The sequence below is a fragment of the Lepidochelys kempii genome, chromosome 8 (genome assembly GCF_965140285.1).
Source record: "Lepidochelys kempii isolate rLepKem1 chromosome 8, rLepKem1.hap1, whole genome shotgun sequence".
Taxonomy (NCBI): domain Eukaryota; kingdom Metazoa; phylum Chordata; order Testudines; family Cheloniidae; genus Lepidochelys; species Lepidochelys kempii.
This window is the reverse complement of record NC_136387.1, coordinates 7160007-7180534: the sequence shown is the minus strand read 5'-3', so window position 1 is coordinate 7180534 and position 20528 is coordinate 7160007. Positions and strand designations below refer to the sequence as shown.

At 53.9% G+C, this 20528-nt stretch overlaps 1 protein-coding gene across 1 annotated transcript in view; it reads left to right on the top strand.

Moving 5' to 3' along the window:
* The window catches only part of SLC6A7 (solute carrier family 6 member 7), a 30552-nt gene extending 20670 nt beyond the window's left edge, over positions 1-9882 (top strand). The window contains exons 12-14 of the mRNA XM_073355338.2: positions 128-228; positions 2280-2447; positions 6784-9882. Coding sequence (XP_073211439.1) covers positions 128-228; positions 2280-2447; positions 6784-6993 — 479 coding nt within the window. The 3' untranslated portion in view covers positions 6994-9882. The remainder of the gene's footprint in view (positions 1-127; positions 229-2279; positions 2448-6783) is intronic.
* The last annotated feature ends 10646 nt before the right edge of the window (positions 9883-20528 follow it).

Here is a 20528-nt window from a genome sequence, read left to right as displayed (position 1 = left end):
TGACAGCCCAATCCCTGAGCTCACACAGCTGGTGGGGTGCCTCTCTGGAGCCAAGGGATTCGCCAGGAGAACCCCCAGCTAGAGTTGCTGGCTGGTTTCTGATGCCATCTCCTCCTCCTTTCTCTAGGCATGAAGCGGTTCTGCCGGGATATTCACATGATGCTGGGCTTCCAACCAGGGCTGTACTTTAAAGCCTGCTGGATGTTCCTGTCCCCGGCAATGATGATGGTAACTGGTGTGACCCTGCCGACGTTTGCTGAGCTTCCCTTACTCTGCCCACTCCCCATTGTCATGGTCTCAGCACCATTTGGATTAGTCCCTTTGGGACAAAATCTTTCCCAACTCGCCTGGCTCCCCCTCACAGCCAGCAGCATGGAATGGTCTTTGCACCCTGGTATCAGCATGGGTCTCCAACCTGCGTTGTCTCGGTGGGGTCCAGGTAGCCCCTTCCCATCCCAGCCTGGGGAGCCCAGGTTCTGGGTGTGGGGGAGGTGTCACTAAGTTCTAGGGCTGGGCTTGGGTGTGAAACCCTCAGAAGATTTTGGATGACAGCCTGTGATGATCCTCAGGATGGCTAGGTCTGGGAGTCACCTTGTTACCCTCCTGCTGCCAGCATGAGAGAGTCTTGCTTGTGTGTAACTGGGTGTCTGCTCCCTCACATCCCCAGTCTGATCGCCATCCAAGCCCTCTGCTCTGGGCTATGCCAGCCATAGCTTTGCCTTGCAGGTTAACATTAGGTGTGCCCCAGCCCCCGAGCCCCTTGGAAGCGTTTCCCCATAGCATTCAGCCCCTTCTCCATTGAACACTTCCGAAAACACCAGGTCTGCCATCCCCAAAGGAACAGTACGCACACCAGCGTGTACGATTCAACTCAGGCCCAGCACGTTGCTTAACACCACCGCACTGAGATACATTGATAGTGAAAACAGCAATGCATTTACTATCAAAGTGCCAAGTTTCAAGTGATCATGAGTAAGGAAACTGGAAACAAAATCATTGCCCATTTTCTAGAGACTAACCTTAACTATCAGGTTAGCCTCCTGTCTAATAAATTTTATCTCACTCAAAGCCTTTTGCAACATCTTCAGTCCAGCTGGGCTGCGATCCTGATTTCATGAATGTAATAGCACTGCCCATTTACCTACTAGGGCAGGGTAAAGGGGTGTTTTCTTTGACTTCTACTTGTATCCCCAGAGTTTGTTGTCTATCCTCAGAGACAGGATAACCCCCCGGGGCTTGTGTTTCCTGTGTGCTGCTCTCTTATTGACATCACATATTTTCAATAATTTTGTATGTAAAGGGGCATCCATTGTGTTAGCTACAATGTTTAATTCACATCCAACAGAGATCAGACCTGCAGACATATCTCCGCAACACACCTGTCAAGATCCATGGGTCCCCACATATGCCTATCACAACAGCCCACTAAATGCCCCAGCACCTAAGTAGGGGAAACCAGTCAATCGCTATGCTCTTGAATGAACTCACACAGGAAAATGATAAAAGACAAAACCACCCTGTTGTCTGTGGGAGAACACTTTTCTGACAGCGGTCACTCTCTATCTGACCTCTCAGTCCTCAGCCTCCAAAGAAACCTGCCCAACACTTCCAAAATACGAGCCTGGGAGCTTAAATTCACAACTCCGCTAGACACTACAAGTCATGGACTGAAGAGCGACACTGGATTTGTGGTTTATTAAAACAATCTGCAACCCACTAGCCCCCTCCCCCTTTTTGTCCTATGACTGCAGAGGTGTAAATGGGCCACTTCACCTTGAATGGGCCCTTAGAATATGTGCTAACTACTTATGCTAAACTCTTTGTTTGACTTGTATTTAGCTGTGACATCCTTTCCCCAGACCTGAAGAAGAGCTCTGTGTAGCTTCAAAGCTTGTCTCTCTCACCAGTAAAAGTTGGGCCAATAAAAGATATTCCCTCACCCATCTTGTCTAGCCAACAGAGGGACAGGTGAATAAACACCTCATCTGGCAGAAAACCTGGTTCTCCACCTCTGCTGTGATACAAAATAAGAATGTATTGACCGTGTTGTGTGTACACATAACTCCTTGCATAGCACCTGTACATACGGTTCACAAAGAGATTAGTGACTGGTGTGACCCTGGCTTTCATTTGAGAGCTCATATGATGTTGGTGAACCAGAATGTGCATCCCAGAATCAGGTCATTCCTGTAACCCTCTGGCCAGCTGGCACTGAGGGGTTCTTGTGTCACACAGCCCCAGGAAGGACGCATCCCTTTGACTCTCTCCCTGTGTTGCAGGCCCTGCTGGTGTACAATATAGTCAAGTACCAGCCCTCAGAGTATGGGAGTTACCATTTCCCATACTGGGCCGAGGTCCTGGGCATCCTGATGGGGCTGTTCTCCTGCCTGATGATCCCCGCAGGGATGGTGGTCGCGGTGCTCAGAGAAGAAGGGACGCTGTGGGAGGTAAGTGGCAGATGGACGTGGGCGGCAGCCTGTAAAAAGGGAGGGGACTCTACCCCTCCAGGGCGTTTCTTCCCTTGGCTGCGTTCCCCAGCTCTCCCCACTGCTAGATACTGGTTTTCTGTGCCATGAAATCTTGCTCTTTGGTTCATGCTGGGTAAAAGACAACCCCCTTCCGGCTCATTTTGGAGTCTTCGTTCTAGCCATAGGTCAAAGGGGGCCGGCTCCTGGGGCTGTTCCCAGGTGTGAGGGCTGAGAATTGAGCATCATGTCAGACTGGGCTACCTCACAGCCTGCTCAACCTGTGGCTTGTCACTGCAGCCTGTCTAGGGCAAATCCTTCCGCTCTCCAGGCTCACCCTGTTAGCTCCCGCACAAGCTCTGCCTGGTCCGGAGTTGAGGGCCCCAGCATACCCATATTGTCTAACCTTTGCAGAATGGATTTAATGCATCTGCCCCAGCAAGGACAAAGGCCTCACTTCAGAAGCACAGGTTCCCATCCCACCCTCCCTGTCCACGAATCCTGAGAATTGGTGTACAGGACAGCTTATTCCCGTGTATTTACAATGGTGTGTGGCACCCTCTAGTGGTTTGCATGGGACATCACAAAGTCATGCTTATTTGGGATGTAGAACGGGAATGATAATCCAGAGAGGAAACAGGCCCCGCCTCACTTCTTTGCCAGGCCCTATGGCAACACATGGTGATATCACTATTCGTGGCTCACACGTGGACGGAGCCTGTGCACAGATTCCAAATGCAGCCCACGTGCAGGGAGGGGGGATGGATGCACTGGGGCATACCTGGGGATAGCTGTAGGTGGATTCCTAGTGCATGCTGCACAGCAGACTGCAGGCCACAGCCCCATGTGTGTTCGCACCTCTTGGTGCGTTTTGTGACATTAATATAGCAGGCTATGCGGTTAAACCAGTGTAAATCAGTGGATTTGCCTCAGGAAAGTGAAGTTCTGATGGCAGAGGCTACAGCTAAAGAGGTGCTACAGATTTCCATATACAGCTCTCTCAAGCCTCTCTGTTCTCATCCTAGAACTTCCCTGAGTTACAGGATCATAGAGACATAGGGCTGGAATGGACCTCAAGAGATCTAGTCCATCCCACTGGGATGAGGCAGGACCAAGTAAACCTAGACCATCCTTGACAAGTGTTTGTCCAGCCTGTTCTTAAAAACCTCTGATGGTGGAGATTCCACAACCTCCCTAGGTAACCTCTTCCAGTGCTTAACTGTCCTTGTAGCTAAAAAGCTTTTCCTAATATCTAACCTAAATCTCCCTTGCTGCAAACTAAGCTGATTGCTTATTGTTCAACCCCTTGGTGGACATAAAGAACAATTGATCACCGTCCTCTGCAGAACCACCATTTATAAATGTGAAGACTGTTACATGCCCCCGCAGCCTTCTCTTCTCAAGACTAAACACATTCAACTCTTTCAACCTTTCCTCATAGATCAGGGTTTGCTAAACATCTAATTTTTGTTGCTCTCCTCTGGACTCTCTCCAATTTGTCCCCATCATTTTTCAAGCGTGGCACCCAAAAGTGGATGCAGTCCTGCAGCTGAGGCCTTGCCAGTGTCACACAGGGTGGGACAGTTACCTCACCGGTCTTACCTAGGACACTGCTGTTAATACAGCCCTGAGGGACATTTGCCTTTTTTGCCACCGCATTGTACAGTTGACATATGCAGTTTGTGACCCACTATAACCCCCAGATCCTTTTCAGCAGCACTGCTGTCTAGCCAGCTATTCCCAACTTTGGAGCTGTGCATTTGATTTTTCCTTCCTGAGTGTAGTACTTTGCCCTGGTCTTTAGCATCATATGGTGATGAACAACAAAAGGGGAAGAGACAGAAATAACAAATGCCTAACTCAGTCAGGTGAGAGGCTTCCCCACAACTGTCCAAATGCTGAGCCTTAATGGGTCCGTGCTTACAGCTCTGCTGTGTCAGATAACCATTACCCCTTGTGGCTCACTATTGCCCCAAAAGTAACCTCTCTGAGCACATGCTCCTACAAAGGGCCACGGCTGCATTTGGGATGGGCTCAGGTAGCCAGGTTTGGCAGTAGCTTGGGTCAGTCAAGTCAGCTGGTCCTGGCCAGTGCTCTGAAGCCCAAAGCCTTTCACACTGCTATTGCGGTGTACATTTCGCAGCATTCTCCCTCCCTCTTGACAGGAGCTACATTCTTGTTGTAGATAACACTGAGCCATAGCAACAGCCTTTCTGACTCCATTAACACACCCCAGAAGCCCACACCCTTCCTGCCTGCCCACAGGCTTTGGGCAACAAACACCCCCTAGGGAGTAGGATTAGAGCTCAGGACACTAGTTCACTTGTGCCCTATACCAGCGTGAAGCCCAGCCGGGCTCCCAGAGGCCATTGCAAAGAGAGGTAGACACCTGCTTTCTTGAGGTTAAATGACCAAGCTGACTCCCAAAATAGCAGCATGTAAGTGGCCTTGGGAGGTCTGATTCTTTCAGTGAATTTCCTCATTCCCTGACAAAGGAAAAACACGCAACTGAGAGGGTTCAAGTGGCAAAGCTGCACCCAGATCCAGGCTTCTCTACTGCTTTGGCCACAGGAGAGGGATGAAGCTGGGTTCTTGCTTTGGCCCAATCTCTAACACAGACTAATAAAATAAAGGAAACTCCCTATCAGTCCCTACTTACTGCATAGCAAAGCCACAGCACCTAGGACAAATCATAACAAATACAGCCACTTAATTCAGGACCCCCAACCCTTTCCCCATACACCATAAACAACTCCACTAGCTAGCTTGCTAGACCACTGCTGGGGGTTTTATACTGAGCTGCCTTCCCATCATGCCTTGGGACAAGGCTGTCCCCACCTCTCCAGTCCTTAATGGAAGGGTGGTTCAGCCAATCCCTTCCCTCTGTGCCTGAGTGGCCCCTCCTCTTCTTGTGCAAGCAGAGGTTTCTGCTGGTGGCTTGCAGCTGCGAGCTGGTGATTACTCATCAAAGCAATGGCAGTTCTGGTGGGTGGTGATTTTCCTGCACTGGACTGGTGTCCCCTGAGCCCTGCTGCTCTCATCACACAGATGTGAGGAGAATAGTGGGAAGCTGCTTCTCAGGGGGAAGTCCCTCCTCCTCCTTGTACCCCCTGCTCAGTGCTTCTGCCCCCAAAGCCTTTCACCCTGCTGATTAGTCCTCAGGTGCACCAGGTCACAACCTGACGGGAAGAGTGCAGCAGCTCAGACCCCTGAGCTGCCCAGCTGAGCAGCCCTTTGAGATGCAGGTCTGGAGCGAGAGGGAGTCCCCCCCCTCCGTCCTCCCCCAGGGCCACTGCTGCAGGACTTGGGCAGACAGGTGGCCTGTGTGGGTGCTGATCACATGGCTCCTGGGAGTGCCTTTACCCCTGGGAGGGCCAAAGAGCAGTGAGCAAAGTGCCCGATGCATTAATCCAAACACACAGCAGCCCCAGGCAGCAGGGCCTGAGTCCGCTGGCTCCTGGCACGCAGCATCATTCACTGCACTGGGAATGCTTCAATACAGGGACGACGTTCCCTTTTTCTTCTGTCCCTGGGGAATCTCCGCAGGCGCCCTTAGGCCTGACTGCACCCAGGAAGTCTCCCAGCGTCTAGCGACGGTGCAGGGCACCGATGCAGATGGCACTAGCGTTCCCTGGCAATTTCACCATCCTCCAGACCAGGTTACACAGAAACGGCCGTGCCGGGTTAGTGCTGCACCGGCACTAGTGAGGCAGGGGGACTGTCCAAGTAGAGGCCCAGCCACGGGGAACAGGGCTCAGAGCAGCAGCAAATCCTTGTCCACACAAGTGCTGGCTGGGGCACCTTTAGAGCTTCAATTGCTCCATTCAGACTCAATTACAGCGCCCCCTATGGGCTGGCTAGAGATGGTCTGGACAGGTGCCCCGTGTAATTACAGTACCCCCTGTAGGCTGGCTAGAGATGGTCTGGTGTCCCATGTGATTACAGCGCCCCCTATGGGCTGGCTAGAGATGGTCTGGTGCCCCATGTGATTACAGCGCCCCCTATGGGCTGGCTGGAGATGGTCTGGTGCCCCATGTGATTACAGCGCCCCCTATGGGCTGGCTAGAGATGGTCTGGTGCCCCATGTGATTACAGTACCCCCAGTGGGCTGGCTGGAGATGGTCTGGTGCCCCATGGGATTAGAGTCCCCGTTGGTTCTGATACCCTGACAGTAGCTATGGAGTGAGTCTAGTCCAAAGCATTGGATGCTGGGGCATTGTCTGAAGCGCTCACCTGGTGATCTGTCACCATTACTGAGCCTTAGTGCCTAGCAGGTGCTTCTGTAACACTGCTGTTCATCTCCTGATTTCAACCACAGAGAATCCAGCAAGCCAGCCGGCCAGCCATGGACTGGGGCCCTTCTCTGGAGGAGAACAGAACCGGCATGTACGTGGCTACCCTGGCCGGCAGCCAGTCCCCCAAACCCTTGATGGTCCACATGAGGAAATACGGGGGAATCACCAGCTATGAGAACACAGCCATCGAGGTGGACAGGGAGATCGAGGAGGAAGAGGAGTCTATGATATGAGGAGGCCACGACCCCGGTGGGGAGCAGAGAATGGGGGACTGCACCCCTGAACTTGCACAGTTGCACTTAGGCACTTCGGGCCAGTTAACAGGCCTTTCTAGAGGCAGCTGCGAGCTGCTGACCTTCCAGCATCCCACGGGATGCTCTGGCCTCTCCAGGAGAACGCTGCTGAGAATTCCAGTGTTGCTGAGATTTTTGTTCAGTGTGGCAAGCTGTGTAATGAATGTGTGTGTTAGCTCTCCAGTGTCTGGGACCAGCTGCCCGGACCCTACCCTGCTCCAGGCCCGCCCCACCCTGCCTGGGTGCCCTCTGCCCAGAGTTATGACTCATTGACCCCTGTGTAAAGACTGCGACATGCACCCACTTTGCGCTCCTTTTGCACAGGCATCAGTGAGCAAGGCAGTGGAGAACAAGGCTAGTAGTTGTTGGTGGTGTTTGTTGTTGCTAAGCCTGTTTAACTCCAATGACGCACGGACGTTGTGGAGAAAGGATGTCTTTGTTAACCCCACCCTGTCAGTGGAGTGCCTGTGTGTCCCACCCCTGCTGGGGTCCTCCAGCAACACCAGGTCCTCATGGTGCCCGTGTGTCCTGCCCCTACTGGGAGCCTCCAGCAACACCAGGGAAGACCAGAGTGGCCATTCCTGATAAATAAGTCTAGGGAAAAGAAACCCCATGTTATAAAACAAACCAACCCGCCCCTGGACAGGCCTTTCTGTGCACGACAGAGAAAGGTAAACCCTGGTCCTGGGATGAATCAATCCTTTGCAGGTTGCTCTTAAGAGATGCCGTTTGCACTCTGGGCCCCTGTTCACACAGCTGAATTGAGAACCTCGGGGTGAGGCTGCGCCACGTTAACCCCTCCGTGGACTGCAGCTGGTGGTAAGGGCAGAGCCTCTGGCTGTGGCTGTCCCTCCCCTATTCCCGCCCAGGGTGGAGCAGAGTGGGGGCTGGGAGGGGGCGATGTCTAATCTCAGCAGTGCCCCCCCAGTCACACGCCCTGGGAGCAGAGTGCAGGCCGGGGAGCGGGGGGGGGGCACTTGACGTGTGTTTTTTCCACGTTTGCAATGCGAAGGGGTCGGCCGACTCGCCGAGTGAAGGCTGCAGCAGGACCAGCCACGTGCTCTCTGGCACCGGTGGTCCATTGTGCTGCAGGGCCTGTGCTGCGCTGACTAGCCCGTGAATTATGAATGAGGAATTATGAATTGGAAGTGTTACTAAAATAACTTCACAGAAAGGAATGGAAGAAACCTCTCTGCATGGGCTCTTTGTAAGATCCCACTCGCTGGGCACAGAGACCCCATGCTGAGGGGCTGCCTCCAGAGTCTTCTCCAGGCAGGGACAGAAATCCAGTCTCACTTCTTCTCCTCCAGTGCCAGAGTCCACTCAAGGGGGGCACGGCTCACCTTCCCTTGTAGTCCCTGTTATTGAAGTTTGGGGGGAGGGTGCCCCTTATCTCACATGGTAATAGGAAAATCCTGGACTGGCAGCCATTGCTTGCATGACATGGAGTAAAGTTCCAGGAATGTACTGACTTGTCAAAGTCTCCAGGAAGTCCTCTCCCCACATGGCCTGTTACAATTTCTACACTAGGGTGACCAGATAGCAAGTGTGAAAAATCGGGATGGGGGTGGAGGGTGACAGGCACCTACATAAAACAAAGCCCCGAATATCGGGACTGTCCCTATAAAATCAGGTCTTCTGCTCACCCTATGCTACACACAGTTCTCCACACCTTCCTCCCCCAGCAGTCTGAGGGTATGTCTACCTGTGCACTGTGGGTACATCTACACAGCAAAAATCAATCAATCAGTCTGTGGCAGCGAGTCTCCGAGCTCAAAAGAGCAGTGTAGACTTTCGGGTTCGGGCTGAAGCCTGGGATATGAGACCCTCCCCTGCTGCCAGGTTTCACAGCCCAGGTTCCAGCCCAAGCCTGAGCATCTACACTGCTATGTTTAGCCCACAGCTTGAACCCTGCATCAGTTGACCTAGGCTCTTTGCTGTGTAGACATAACCTAAGCCTGGGCTCTGACTCAGGTTTGAGCCCAAGTCCCACTTCTGTCCACACACAAATCAGTCTGACCTGGATCCTAGAACCCTGCTAGGGGAGTGGGTCAGAGTCTGCGATCTGCTGTGACGTGGGTCCAAGCCCTGGCAATTTGCAGCGTGGCTGCAGGTCAAGCCGCAGACCCAAGTCAGAAGGTCTGCGTAGTGCAGCATGGAAGCATTTGCATGGCTGTGAGACCCGGGTCCAGCAGCTGTGAACCCAGGTTTACAATGCAGTGTGGACGCTCAAGTGCAGGCTTGGAAACACTGAGTCCACAAGCCCAGGTCCACGGTGCAGTGCGGGGATATCCGCACTCGAGCTGGGGCTGCAATCCCTTGTCAGCGCAATCAGAGCTTGTGCCCTAAAAACAGCAATGAGCTGCGGTGGGAGGGGGTAGCTGCCCCCCAGTAGGTGCCGAGGGCCTCCCCCGGGTTTGTACTTGAGGCTGCTAGGCCTTCCCGCTGCTGCGGGTACGTAATGCTGTTAGCGCACTAGCTTGATCAGAGCTAGCGTGGGTACGTCTCTCTGCGCCAGACTTCGCCCGTCCTGCTCCAGCGTAGCCAGGGCGTCAATGATTCTGGGTCATGTGATTTCCAACTTTGAAAGCCCGCCCCGCAGGGTCCTGGCAGCCGCTGTGCGTCTGTGCGTCAGCAGCTCAGCTCCTGCCGGTGCTATTGTGTATGGAGGGTGCAGGGCATCCTCTTTTAAGGAGCAGCAGTTCAATACCTAAGCTGCCCCCGTGGTGGTTTGTAACGTACCCCGTGTTCACCTGCTGTGATGTGTGTTCTCAAGTGTGCGTGTGTCGTTGGTGTAACATTGCAAACAAATGAAGATCCACCCTTCTGTGCGTGCTGTTTTCACTGCACACTGGGCTTGAAATGGGCTGGTTCCGGGCGGCTCCGCAGCTCACTCGCTCTTGCGTTATTAACGCACCAGTTGTGTAGTGGCTAGACGCCACCTTGTGGGGGAGGAGGGTTATTTCCACTTCGAGCTGAGCAGTGTTTCAGACACAGCATCGAAGGGCCCAAACTTCTCCCTTAACCTGAGCTCAAACCCGAACACAGGCTCCAAACCTACTGGTTCCTTCCTAGAGGCCAGGGAGCCCAGTGCATCATCTCCCAAAACCACCCAGAGAGCTACCCCATGGAGGGTCCTGGGTTGCTGTTTTTCATATTCATGATCCTCTGCACAGCCAGTTGTGTAGACGCTGAGTACGTCTACACAGGGATGAAAAACCCATGGGAGACACACCCTTAGAGACCAGAAGCAGACACACCAATGTACCACCAGTAAGGTTGTGCTTGGGGGTTCTTCTACCTGGGAAGCTCGCAAAGCTGGACTTCTTCCTCGACAGCCTGATTTCCATGGCTGTATTCGAGACGGAGCAGGGCCAAATCCTGGCCCCAAACACCTCTGAACCCAGGGCTGAATTTTGCAAATGGCCCTTTATCGTTACAGTGGGCTCAGCCGAGCCCCAGGTCCCAACGACCCCCACATGGGCTTAAAGTCTCCGTCTGGACCTGGATTTTATGGTTTGAGCCTGTCTCCAGCTCCAATAGCTCAGCTCCCTGTGTGTATCCAAACTGAACCTCCCCACTTCCTGAGGGCTACTGCATCCCCTGGAGGCCAGGGCAATCTGGACTGGGGTTTGAAGGGCTGTGTGTTCCCGGGGTTTCATAGAATCATAGAATCATAGAATATCAGGGTTGGAAGGGACCCCAGAAGGTCATCTAGTCCAACCCCCTGCTCGAAGCAGGACCAATTCCCAGTTAAATCATCCCAGCCAGGGCTTTGTCAAGCCTGACCTTAAAAACCTCTAAGGAAGGAGATTCTACCACCTCCCTAGGTAACGCATTCCAGTGTTTCACCACCCTCTTAGTGAAAAAGTTTTTCCTAATATCCAACCTAAACCTCCCCCACTGCAACTTGAGACCATTACTCCTCGTTCTGTCATCTGCTACCATTGAGAACAGTCTAGAGCCATCCTCTTTGGGACCCCCTTTCAGGTAGTTGAAAGCAGCTATCAAATCCCCCCTCATTCTTCTCTTCTGCAGGCTAAACAATCCCAGCTCCCTCAGCCTCTCCTCATAACTCATGTGCTCCAGTCCCCTAATCATTTTTGTTGCCCTTCGCTGGACTCTCTCCAATTTATCCACATCCTTCTTGAAGTGTGGGGCCCAAAACTGGACACAGTACTCCAGATGAGGCCTCACCAATGTCGTATAGTTTATCCTGGACTGGATTGGGTTTGATTGTAGATGGCTTTCATGGGTAAACAAAGTTTTGTGGTACCATGTGCTTAGTGTTAAATGCAATCTCTAGCACTGGTGGCCTTACAAGTCACCATGTTGTGGGCAGCTACTCTGCCCCACTGGACGTGCAGTGGCCATGCTGACTAAAGCCCTGCAGACCTCCCGCCTGGGACCTTTGCCCTGAAGAAGATAAATACACAAGAAGCAACCCCTGCAATCCAGGCTCCTGGCTGGGGAGCCGGCCCAGAAAGGGAAAGTGCTCTCTGAATGGCTGTGCCATCTTTTGCCCACGCACAACAGCCCGCTCCCAGGATGCCAGCAGAGAGTCCTGTGAACCAAGGAGCAGGATGGTGGCCCTTCCTCAGCGAGGCCGGGCCTGCCCTGCAGTCCTCTCTCATCTCAGTTCCTTTCTGCGCTGAAGACTGGGAAGAGACACACAACCCTCTCCCGGCCACCCACCCGTGCGCTGCCCAGGGACAGCATATAACTGACCCCGGCATCTCCTGGGGTCCCTTCTGCATCTCCCACATGCCGCTCCCTTCCTCAGTGCCACAGTGAACGTGTACTGGCGTGGCCATGGCCATGGGTGCGCACACAGGGAGACGGGGACAATGAGTGTAAATACTGTTACGATGAAATAAAGCTCTTTCCTCCCTCTGGAGTCCCAGGTATCCCAGCACCTGCGGCTGGCAGTGATCGAGCCCCGAGCGGTTGGGAGCGAGACATTCCCGCGCTGGCCGGCTGCTCGTCCTGCGTGTGTGCACGAGGCTGGGTTAATAGTGGGCACTCGAGAGAGACGCAGCTATTCCCCACTCGGAGCACTGCTTTTCCCCTTTATGACTGGTGCCTAATGGAGGTGACGCTGCTAATTGTTTCCCCTGCCAATATGCCATCTCCCTCAGCTCAGAGCCCAGGGAAGGGCTCGAATGGCTCTTGCTGTCCTGTCTAACAGCTCCCTCTGCCTGCCCCAGTGAATGCAGAACGGCATACTGAGGACAGCTGGGAACTGTTCCACCCCAGAGCACCCCGATGTCCCGCGCTGCCTTTTCCGCCCCTCCAGCAACAGTCAGCACCTGGTGCCCAAAGCGAGCGACTCAGGGGAGGGTGGCTCAGTGTCAGGGCCACCCTGCCCCACTTTCCACTGGGTCACCATTTGCTTTCCTCGTGCGTCTAGCCTTCCACACTTATTCCATCTGACTCACTTTCACAATCCTCCTCTCGGTGCCCAGAGACTGAGGGGCCCCAGCAGTGAGGGTCTTCCCTTCCCCTCCCTGCCTAATCCCGGCACGGCTGCTGCAGCTCAGACACCGAGCCGGAGAGGGGCAGCGTTGGGTGCCAGAACAGAGCCCCAAGCTAGCTAGGTCGGCTTTGGTCAGACACAAGTTGTGGGGCTCAACACTGGGGAAACTGGGTGAAATTCTATCCTGTGGATATACAGGAGGCCAGGCTACATGAGCTAATTCTCATTATTTAGGTTACTAAAAGACCTAAGAGCTCCAGTCAAGGATCAGGACCCCATTGCGCTAGGCGCTGTAAAACACAGAGCAAAAAGACGGGCCCTGCCCAGAGGTGCTGGCAATCTAAGCACAAGCTTGGTCCTTTCTGGCCTTAAACTCTAGAAATCTATGAATTGCCACTGAGTTGCCTGGGATTTGAGGGGGTTCAGCCCCTCCCAGGATCAGGTCCCCAGCATGCAGCTCCCAGCCCTGGAGACTAAAATAGCTTTAGCTCCGGTGTGGCTCTGGTTGGTATTTCTCCCATTTCCTCTCCATTCAGACAGCCGGTATCCTCGCTGTCTATGCTCTGCTCCAACAATACCGCGATCACTCCTGCTCCCCGGCCTTCCTTTGCCTGTGGCAGCTAGGGAACCAGGCTGCGTTCACACGGATTGCTTCATGGCACATGGCAAATCTGCAGCATCTCGGGCAAAGGAAATGGATGCGTCCTAGCCAGCTGCATGTGTGACACAGTTGCTGGCAACCTGGCCTAGCAATGCGTGGATTCTGGGCTCAGGCCCAAGGCAATGCAGTAACAGAGGGCGCTGTGAGACTAGCGATGCTGTTCTTCCAAAGAGAGCTGGACATTTGCTTAGACCAGGGGTCGGCAACCTGCCAATTTTTACTGGCACGCTGCTGCCAGGTGGGCTCCCGGCTGCCGGCCCCACTCAGCCCGCTGCTGGCCTGAGTGAATGGAACACCTGGCCGGCAGTGGCTGAGTGGGGCCGGCGGCCGGGACCCCAGACCAGAGGCGGGTGAGCCACTGCCGGTCTGGGGTTCTGTCTGCCACCCAGCTCAGCCCGCTGACGGTCTGGGGTTCCGGCCGCCAGCCCCTTGCCAGCCGGGGTCCCGGCCATCAACCCTGCTCAGCCTGCTAACGGCCTGGGATACCAGCCGCCGGCCACGCTCACCTCGCTGCCGGTCTGGGGTTCTGTCCGCCAGCCCCTTGCCAGCCAGGGTCCCGGCCATTGGCCTCGCTCAGCCTGCTAACGGCCTGGGATACCAGCCGCCAGCCCTGCTCACCTCTCTGCCAGTCTGGGGTTCCAGCCATCCGGCCCCCTGCCAGCCGGGGTCCTGGCCGCAGGCCCGCTCAGGCTGCTGCCAGTCTAGGGTTCTGTTGGGGGCCCCTGTAAATGTAAAATTTATTACTGGCACATGAAACCTTACATTAATGAAGACTTGGCACGCCACTTCTCAAAGGTTGCCGACCCCTGGCTTAGACTGTTGGCTCTTTGGGGCAGGGACCGTCGTTTTGTTCTGGGTTTGTACAGCACCCTGCGCACCGGGGTCCTGCTCTGTGTCTGGGGCTGCGGGATGCTGGGGCAACGGACACAAGCGGGGATAAGATAGCATTACATTGAAATACAAATTCAATCATCTCCTTTCTGCATTGATGGGCCTCCCAGGGGGAACTACAGACATTAGCACTGTCCTGTCTGCGCTGAGGCAGACCCCGGTGTTCTTGTCAGGAGCCCCCCGGCTCTAGGTGAGCTGTCGCTATGCACACCATGGCTGCTTCCTGCATAGTCGCTGCCCAGCCAGCGCCTGCCTCCTCCCTGGGACGTGGACTGGGCTCCCTGCAGGGTGACCCCTGCCTCATGGCCGGCTGGAGGACAGCATCCGCTTGAAATCACAGGCTCCAGGCACCGGTGGGAGGTGCACCAGGGCCAAGCCCGCCGGCTGGTGTGCTGGAAGAGGGCTGTGAACGCGGAGGGGAAGGGGCCCGAGGAATAACTCCCTCAGATGACCACGGCCTACTTAGCGTTTTAGGTTGCAGGGGGAGCGGCGCAGAGATTTCACCTACTCCGCTCTAAGGGGCACTGAATGGTGGGGCGTGGTCTCCCCAAAGACAGAGCATCCCCCCTCCTGCCTGATGCAGCTTGTGCCCTGGAAGAGAGACGGATGCCTATATTTTGTGCATGAGCCACCCCCTCCTTTACCGTATCTCCCTTCCCCCTGCCCGGGGCACTCCAGCACCAGCGGAGTTAATCATTAGCGGCCCACCATAAAGGGATGGGTTATGGAAAGTTCCGTTTCTGGCAGGGCCTAGGAAGGGGGATGCAATAAAGATTTACGGCTGCAGCCAACGACGTGCTCTGACCTTGACACTGTTTACCCAAAACGAGGCGTCAGCGTGCAGCTTTATTGCCCCGGCCCCCCCGCCATTGGGCGAGGGCGAGGGCACCCAGGAGTGGATTGGGTAGAGGAGAAAGAGACCGAGAGCTGATTGGCTAACAGCAAGGGAACTAAGTAACGGGGCGAGGGCTGATTGGCCGGGGGAGTTGGCGGTTAGGGCACCAAGCAGGGAGTTGAACCGATTCGCTGGCCAGCTGGGGTGTGTTTGCTGGTAGAACCAGTGCAGCGAGCTCGGGGGGGGTGGGGGGTGCAGGGCAGGCTGTGGGTCACGCAATGAGTCACACACTGGGGAGGTGGCCTCTTGCCAGCGGAGACAGGCTCACACTGCTCATTCCCACCCAAGACGGGCTGCACCCATTGTCCTACCCCCACTCTGCTAGGGACAGGTGGGGTTCCTCAGGGGTGGAAAAGGCTTGCTGCTGGCTGACTTCCACAGTTGGTGAGGTTTGATTCCCATGGGAATAGGGTGGCGATGTCCCGGATTGGGCAAACACTTCCTCCTTGCAAAGGAAGAGGCTACAAAACATTTACCCAGAGCCAGCCTCACATGTCAATTAAATATACATCACTGTTCCTCTTGGGGGTGGAGGGGAGAAAGCAAATACAACATGCCGACAGCCTGCCCCGCAGCTCACACCCTCCTGTCATGTATAGCTCAAACCCAGGCATTGGTGTGACTCTGAGATCATTTCACACCCACACACGGCTACCCACACGCCATTAACATGGGGAGCTGGACACCCAATTCGAGACCTGGGGGTCCAAATCGCATAGACAGCTTTGAACATCTCAGCCCCCAAACCCACCTGACTGCAGCACCTCTGAAAATCAGGCCCCAGATGTCGCCAGTCGGGCACCCAGAACCAGAGGCACCCAAAATTACTCGCACTTTCGAACATTCTGCCCCTCGTTCACTCAGGAATAGAGCCCAGGTCTCTGTGTCCTGATGCCCAGGCCTCTGCTTTAGGCACAAGATCACCCTTCCCGCCTAACATGCACCTTCCCCCACAAACAGGCCTCTCACAGCACACCTTTCAGCAGGGAGGTCCCATTCCCTGTGGGGCAACTCGCCAAGGACCATCTAGCTCCAAGTCTCACACACAGGCACTCCCTTGTCTCTATTTGGCTTCTGGTTACAGAAGGAGGCAGCCATCAGGAACCAGATATGAGTGAGACAGAGCAGGGGAAGAAGCTCTGGCAGGTACAGACAGCTGGGTAGAGTGGAGGATAGGAGCCCAAAACGAGTAACATGTGGATGTCAAACGTGGTACACTTTAAAGGGATCTGAGTTTCGGGAAGTGCTGAGCACACAGAAAGTGTCTCAAGTCGGGCACCCAAAATCATGAGTCCATTTTGAAAAGCTTGCCCACGATGTCTTTGGGGAAGCTCCTCTAGCTGAATTTGCGCTGGGGACCATTTCACCTGGGGAAACTGGTTGGTGGTGAGAACAAGCTGCTGAAGTTCAGTTCTGCATTTCGCACAGCTGTGAATTTGGAACATTTGGGTCTGAGCTTGGGCTCCAGCAGGTGCAATTTTTAAACTTGTGACTTTTTTTAGTTGCAGTGGTGCACAGGTGAAAACAGCAGCGTGATGCTAACGAACTCTCTGCTTGCCTCTGGAGATCAGTGAGCTACTTAGCCATCTGACTACTTCTGTTTGCAACCACGTTTCGTGGCATGAGCACAGATGCAGCCAGAATTACTGGAGGGAGCAAAACTGACCCTGGAATAGCAGAGGTTGGGAACAATCCAGGGTAATAAGACACTTCAATGACCCTGCAAGTTTGCCAATAATGAAAGAAGCTGAGTTGGTTATTGTTGCAGGGCAGAAAGCAAATCAGCACCCAGCAGGCCAGAATTACAGACCAGGTGGAGAGCATTGCACTGGGCTTTGCTCTTTATTTCTAGCAGCCAGCATAAATCCTGAGTCCCCAGGGACTGGCTTATTCACATTTAGTTTTCAGAGTGCAGAACAAGCCCTGTCAAGTTCTGTGACACTTGGCAAGTTCTGATCCAGTGTGTTGTCCTGATTGAAGTGCAAGAAAAAGAAAACACTTGACTTGATGGCATTTGAAAAGCTAAGTGGACGGTGATTGCAGCTCCCCTGAGTCGGAGGCTCTTATTTACAACAGGGGGCTTGGACTCTGTGGGAGCGCAGGCTTAAATCCTGGCAGGGCTGACACAGCCTCTGTCCCTGTGAGGCATGCACAGTGGGATTGGACAGTTAACCGGGTGTGGGTCTCTCAGGTGAGGCCTGTCTTCTGCTCTTTCCGGGTACTAAAAATCCCTTGGCAATTTCCTGAAGAACAGGGGGTTTGCCCCTGTGTCCTGAGCTGGACCAAATTTTCATCCCCACTCTCCATTTGCAACCCATTCTTGTGCTGGTCAGCTGTCACGCTATACTCCAGAGGTGGCTGCATTTCAATGATGCCACGTGCAGTTGATAAAATGCTTTTGGATATTATTAATTATTATAATAATTATTTCTGATCCTGGCCAGTAACCTCTGCACGGCAGGATTCTGGGGTAAAACTTCTCCCCAGACTGCCTCTGTACAGGGCCAGCACTGTAAGCACCACAGAGTGGGAGCTTTTTTTCTCCGCAGGGGCCCTTAACACCCCGTTGCAAACAGGCTGGTCCGGAGTGTCTTGGCAAAGCCAGCCCTGCTGACGCTGTCATTCCCCCATGAGACAGGAAACGAGAACCTCTTGGCTAAGCATCCTCACGCTCTGGATAAAGAGGCCAAGCAAACTTAAATCCAAACCATGCATCTGTGGGAGACCAGAGCTTCTGACGGCTCCAGCTGCCCGCTGTGGAGCACCACACGGATGAAGGTCTATGTCCAATGGAAGATAAGTTCACTTTCGACAGAGGAGCTGATGGAGGGAAGTCTCAGTGAGCTACTGAGCGAGTCAGCCCAATTCATGGGGTTTCCAAAGGTATCAGCCCTGTCCTGATTAGCTCCTATCCCAAAAGCCCTATTGAGAAACATTCCCTCCGTTCTCCATCTTCACACACTTTACCTGTGTGAACTAGGCAGCTGTGCAGATAGTGGTCTTTCACCGCCCCCTGGCAGACAGACTGTGGTATTGCAAGCGTGGGCTGTGAGTAGCCATAATATAAGGAAGATGACACTGGGTCACTGCCAGCCTGACTGCACATGGCCTCCTGGTCCCAGGGGTGCTGGACCTAGGGGTGCTGGGGCTTCAGCAGCTCCCCTGGCTTGAAGTGGTTTCCATCATATGCAGGGTTTACAGTTTGGTTCAATGGCTCTCAGCACCCCCCACTATTGTTCCAATGCCACTGTCTGGTCCTGTCTTGTATCCCTCTCACCAGTTCAGATCTCCTGATCAGGGGACCTGCAGTCATTCCTGCACAGGGATTTTAAATGCTCTTCCTGCAGCTTTTCCTGGCTGTGATGTTATATTCTAGCACACTGCAGCACTACCCTACTCCCTGCTCTGCCAGATGGATGCAGATCTAGACCTCTCTGAGTTACGCACCTATGCCCTGGCTCTCACCCTGGCCTAAGGGCAGCATGTGGTGCATACAGAGGAGCCCCCCAGGGCAAACTCCACATTCCCCATGTTGGATTGCAGACATGATAGGCTGAACCCTGCCAGTCAGCCTTTGTTCAGCTGCCTTTGGCAGGGCAGTCAAAGGCCAAGGAACTTATACAAATCTCCCAGCAGCTAAAACACCCTGTGCATCACTGGGGTCCAGCTGGCCAGCAGAGCTCAAATTCTTGTTAAAATCTTGAGTAGAAGACAGAAATCCCCTGGCCTCGTCTGTGCTGAGGCTGCCAGCTCTCATGTGGGCTAAGCTGCTAAGGACTGAAGTTCTGCCAGCTCATAATGACTTTCTGTCACTACCGATCCAGGGCAGATTGGCTCTAATGATCTAGATGTGGGAGGCTCCCTAGCTCATTCTGGGAATCCTGAGCCACCTACTCCTCCTAGGGAAAGTGTCAATAAAAACTACCACGCCCTCCCACCACGTTTTCTGCAAGGGCAGGTGCAGCTCCACCAGAGGGGTGGAGGCAGCAGGAAAGATGCAGCCCCAGCTATAGGCATTCACAGAGGAAGCAGTAGTGGGCACTGGGGCTGTACTAAGGACAGGGCAGCTCCAGCAGGCATAGAGTTGGGAAGTCCCTTGCTGCTCACTCTAAGGGAAATCAATCAGATGGAGTCCAACATCGGCTGGAGGCTTGTGCGCATCTGCCCTGCAGCCCAGAGATAGTCCTTGTACCTCTTGGAAGGCTGAAGATGTTTGACGGGGTCTCTTTGAGGGACACAACTTGCCACCAGTTTTTATCTTTAAAGCCCTACTTTGTGATGCCTGCTTATCAGATCAGGAGCTCGCTGGAAAATACAGTGAAACCTGCCTTAGCCATCCCACCTCCTCTAGGCAACTCCTGGTCTAAAGGGATGATTTTAAAGTAGCCCCCAGATTTATCAATGCACCCTACCCATGAAGACCAGCTGTGCTAGGTGACTGGTTTTTCTTGGCTTAATGGATGGTAGCTTAAGACAGAGTTGACTTAAAGGGACACCATCAGCATGAGCGTTGCATTTCACTCTGAAAACGTTGTCCCTGTTAGTTATGACTAGCACCTAAGGAGACTATTGCTGAAAGAAATTAGTGTGTGTGTGTGGGGGGGAGAACAGGAAGGATTCTCTATTCTGGTTTACTTTGCAGATAGTCAGGTTCAGTATTTCTCTCTGCATTACAGGGAAGGGCAAAGTACAAACCCTGAGATGGAGGCACTTAACAGGGGGAAAACGGACCAGAGCCCGGAGTCAGCAAAGCACTTAAGCACATACATAACTTTACCTTAAAAGTGAGCATTTGCTTAAATGCTTGGCTGAATCGGGGCCCCACTGAAAAAGACTCAATAGCTTTGTCAGTATCACCAGGGAAAAGAAAAACTCTTTGGAACAATTTTATTTTAGGAGGAAATCGTCACAGCCAGTGGTGTTTAAAGGGAGGGGAATAAAGTCAATCTCCCATAAATAAATCTCCCTCTCTTTCAGTTACCATCCCAAAGAAGAAATAAACAAAAGGAGAGCGAGTCACACTTAGGCTGTGGGCCATCAACTTCCTTTTTGTTCTCTGCTTGTACAGCACCTAGCGCAGCATTTCTCAAACACGGCCACTGTGGCTGCATGCAGCCACCAGGGAAAGTAGCGCACCCTCCTTCTCCCTGTTTCTGCTGGATGCACCACCTTGGTGGGGGTTGCTGTGGCCACGAGCAGGGGTTAGGCCCTGCCCCCAGCTGGAGTCCGCTGGGGCACAAGACCATAGGAGCAGGCAGTGGGTAAGTTCCCCACCTTCCCAGAGGTGCTGGGGCTCAGGCTTTGGACTTCAGCGCTGGGGTGGTGGGGCAGGAGGCTCTGGCCGTGGGGCTCTGGGCTCCGGCTCCGTGGCGGCAGGCCCCAGGCTCCAGCCACACGGCTTTGGGCCCTGTCCTCCGGCCATGGGGCTTCAGGCTCCAGCCCCCTGCTGCCTCCCCCAGCCGCCCACCGCCTTCTCCCCTGACCTCCACTGCCTCCCCCGACCCTCCATTCAGCCCTTAATTTGTTCCCAGGCTTGCCAGGGCTGAGTAAGT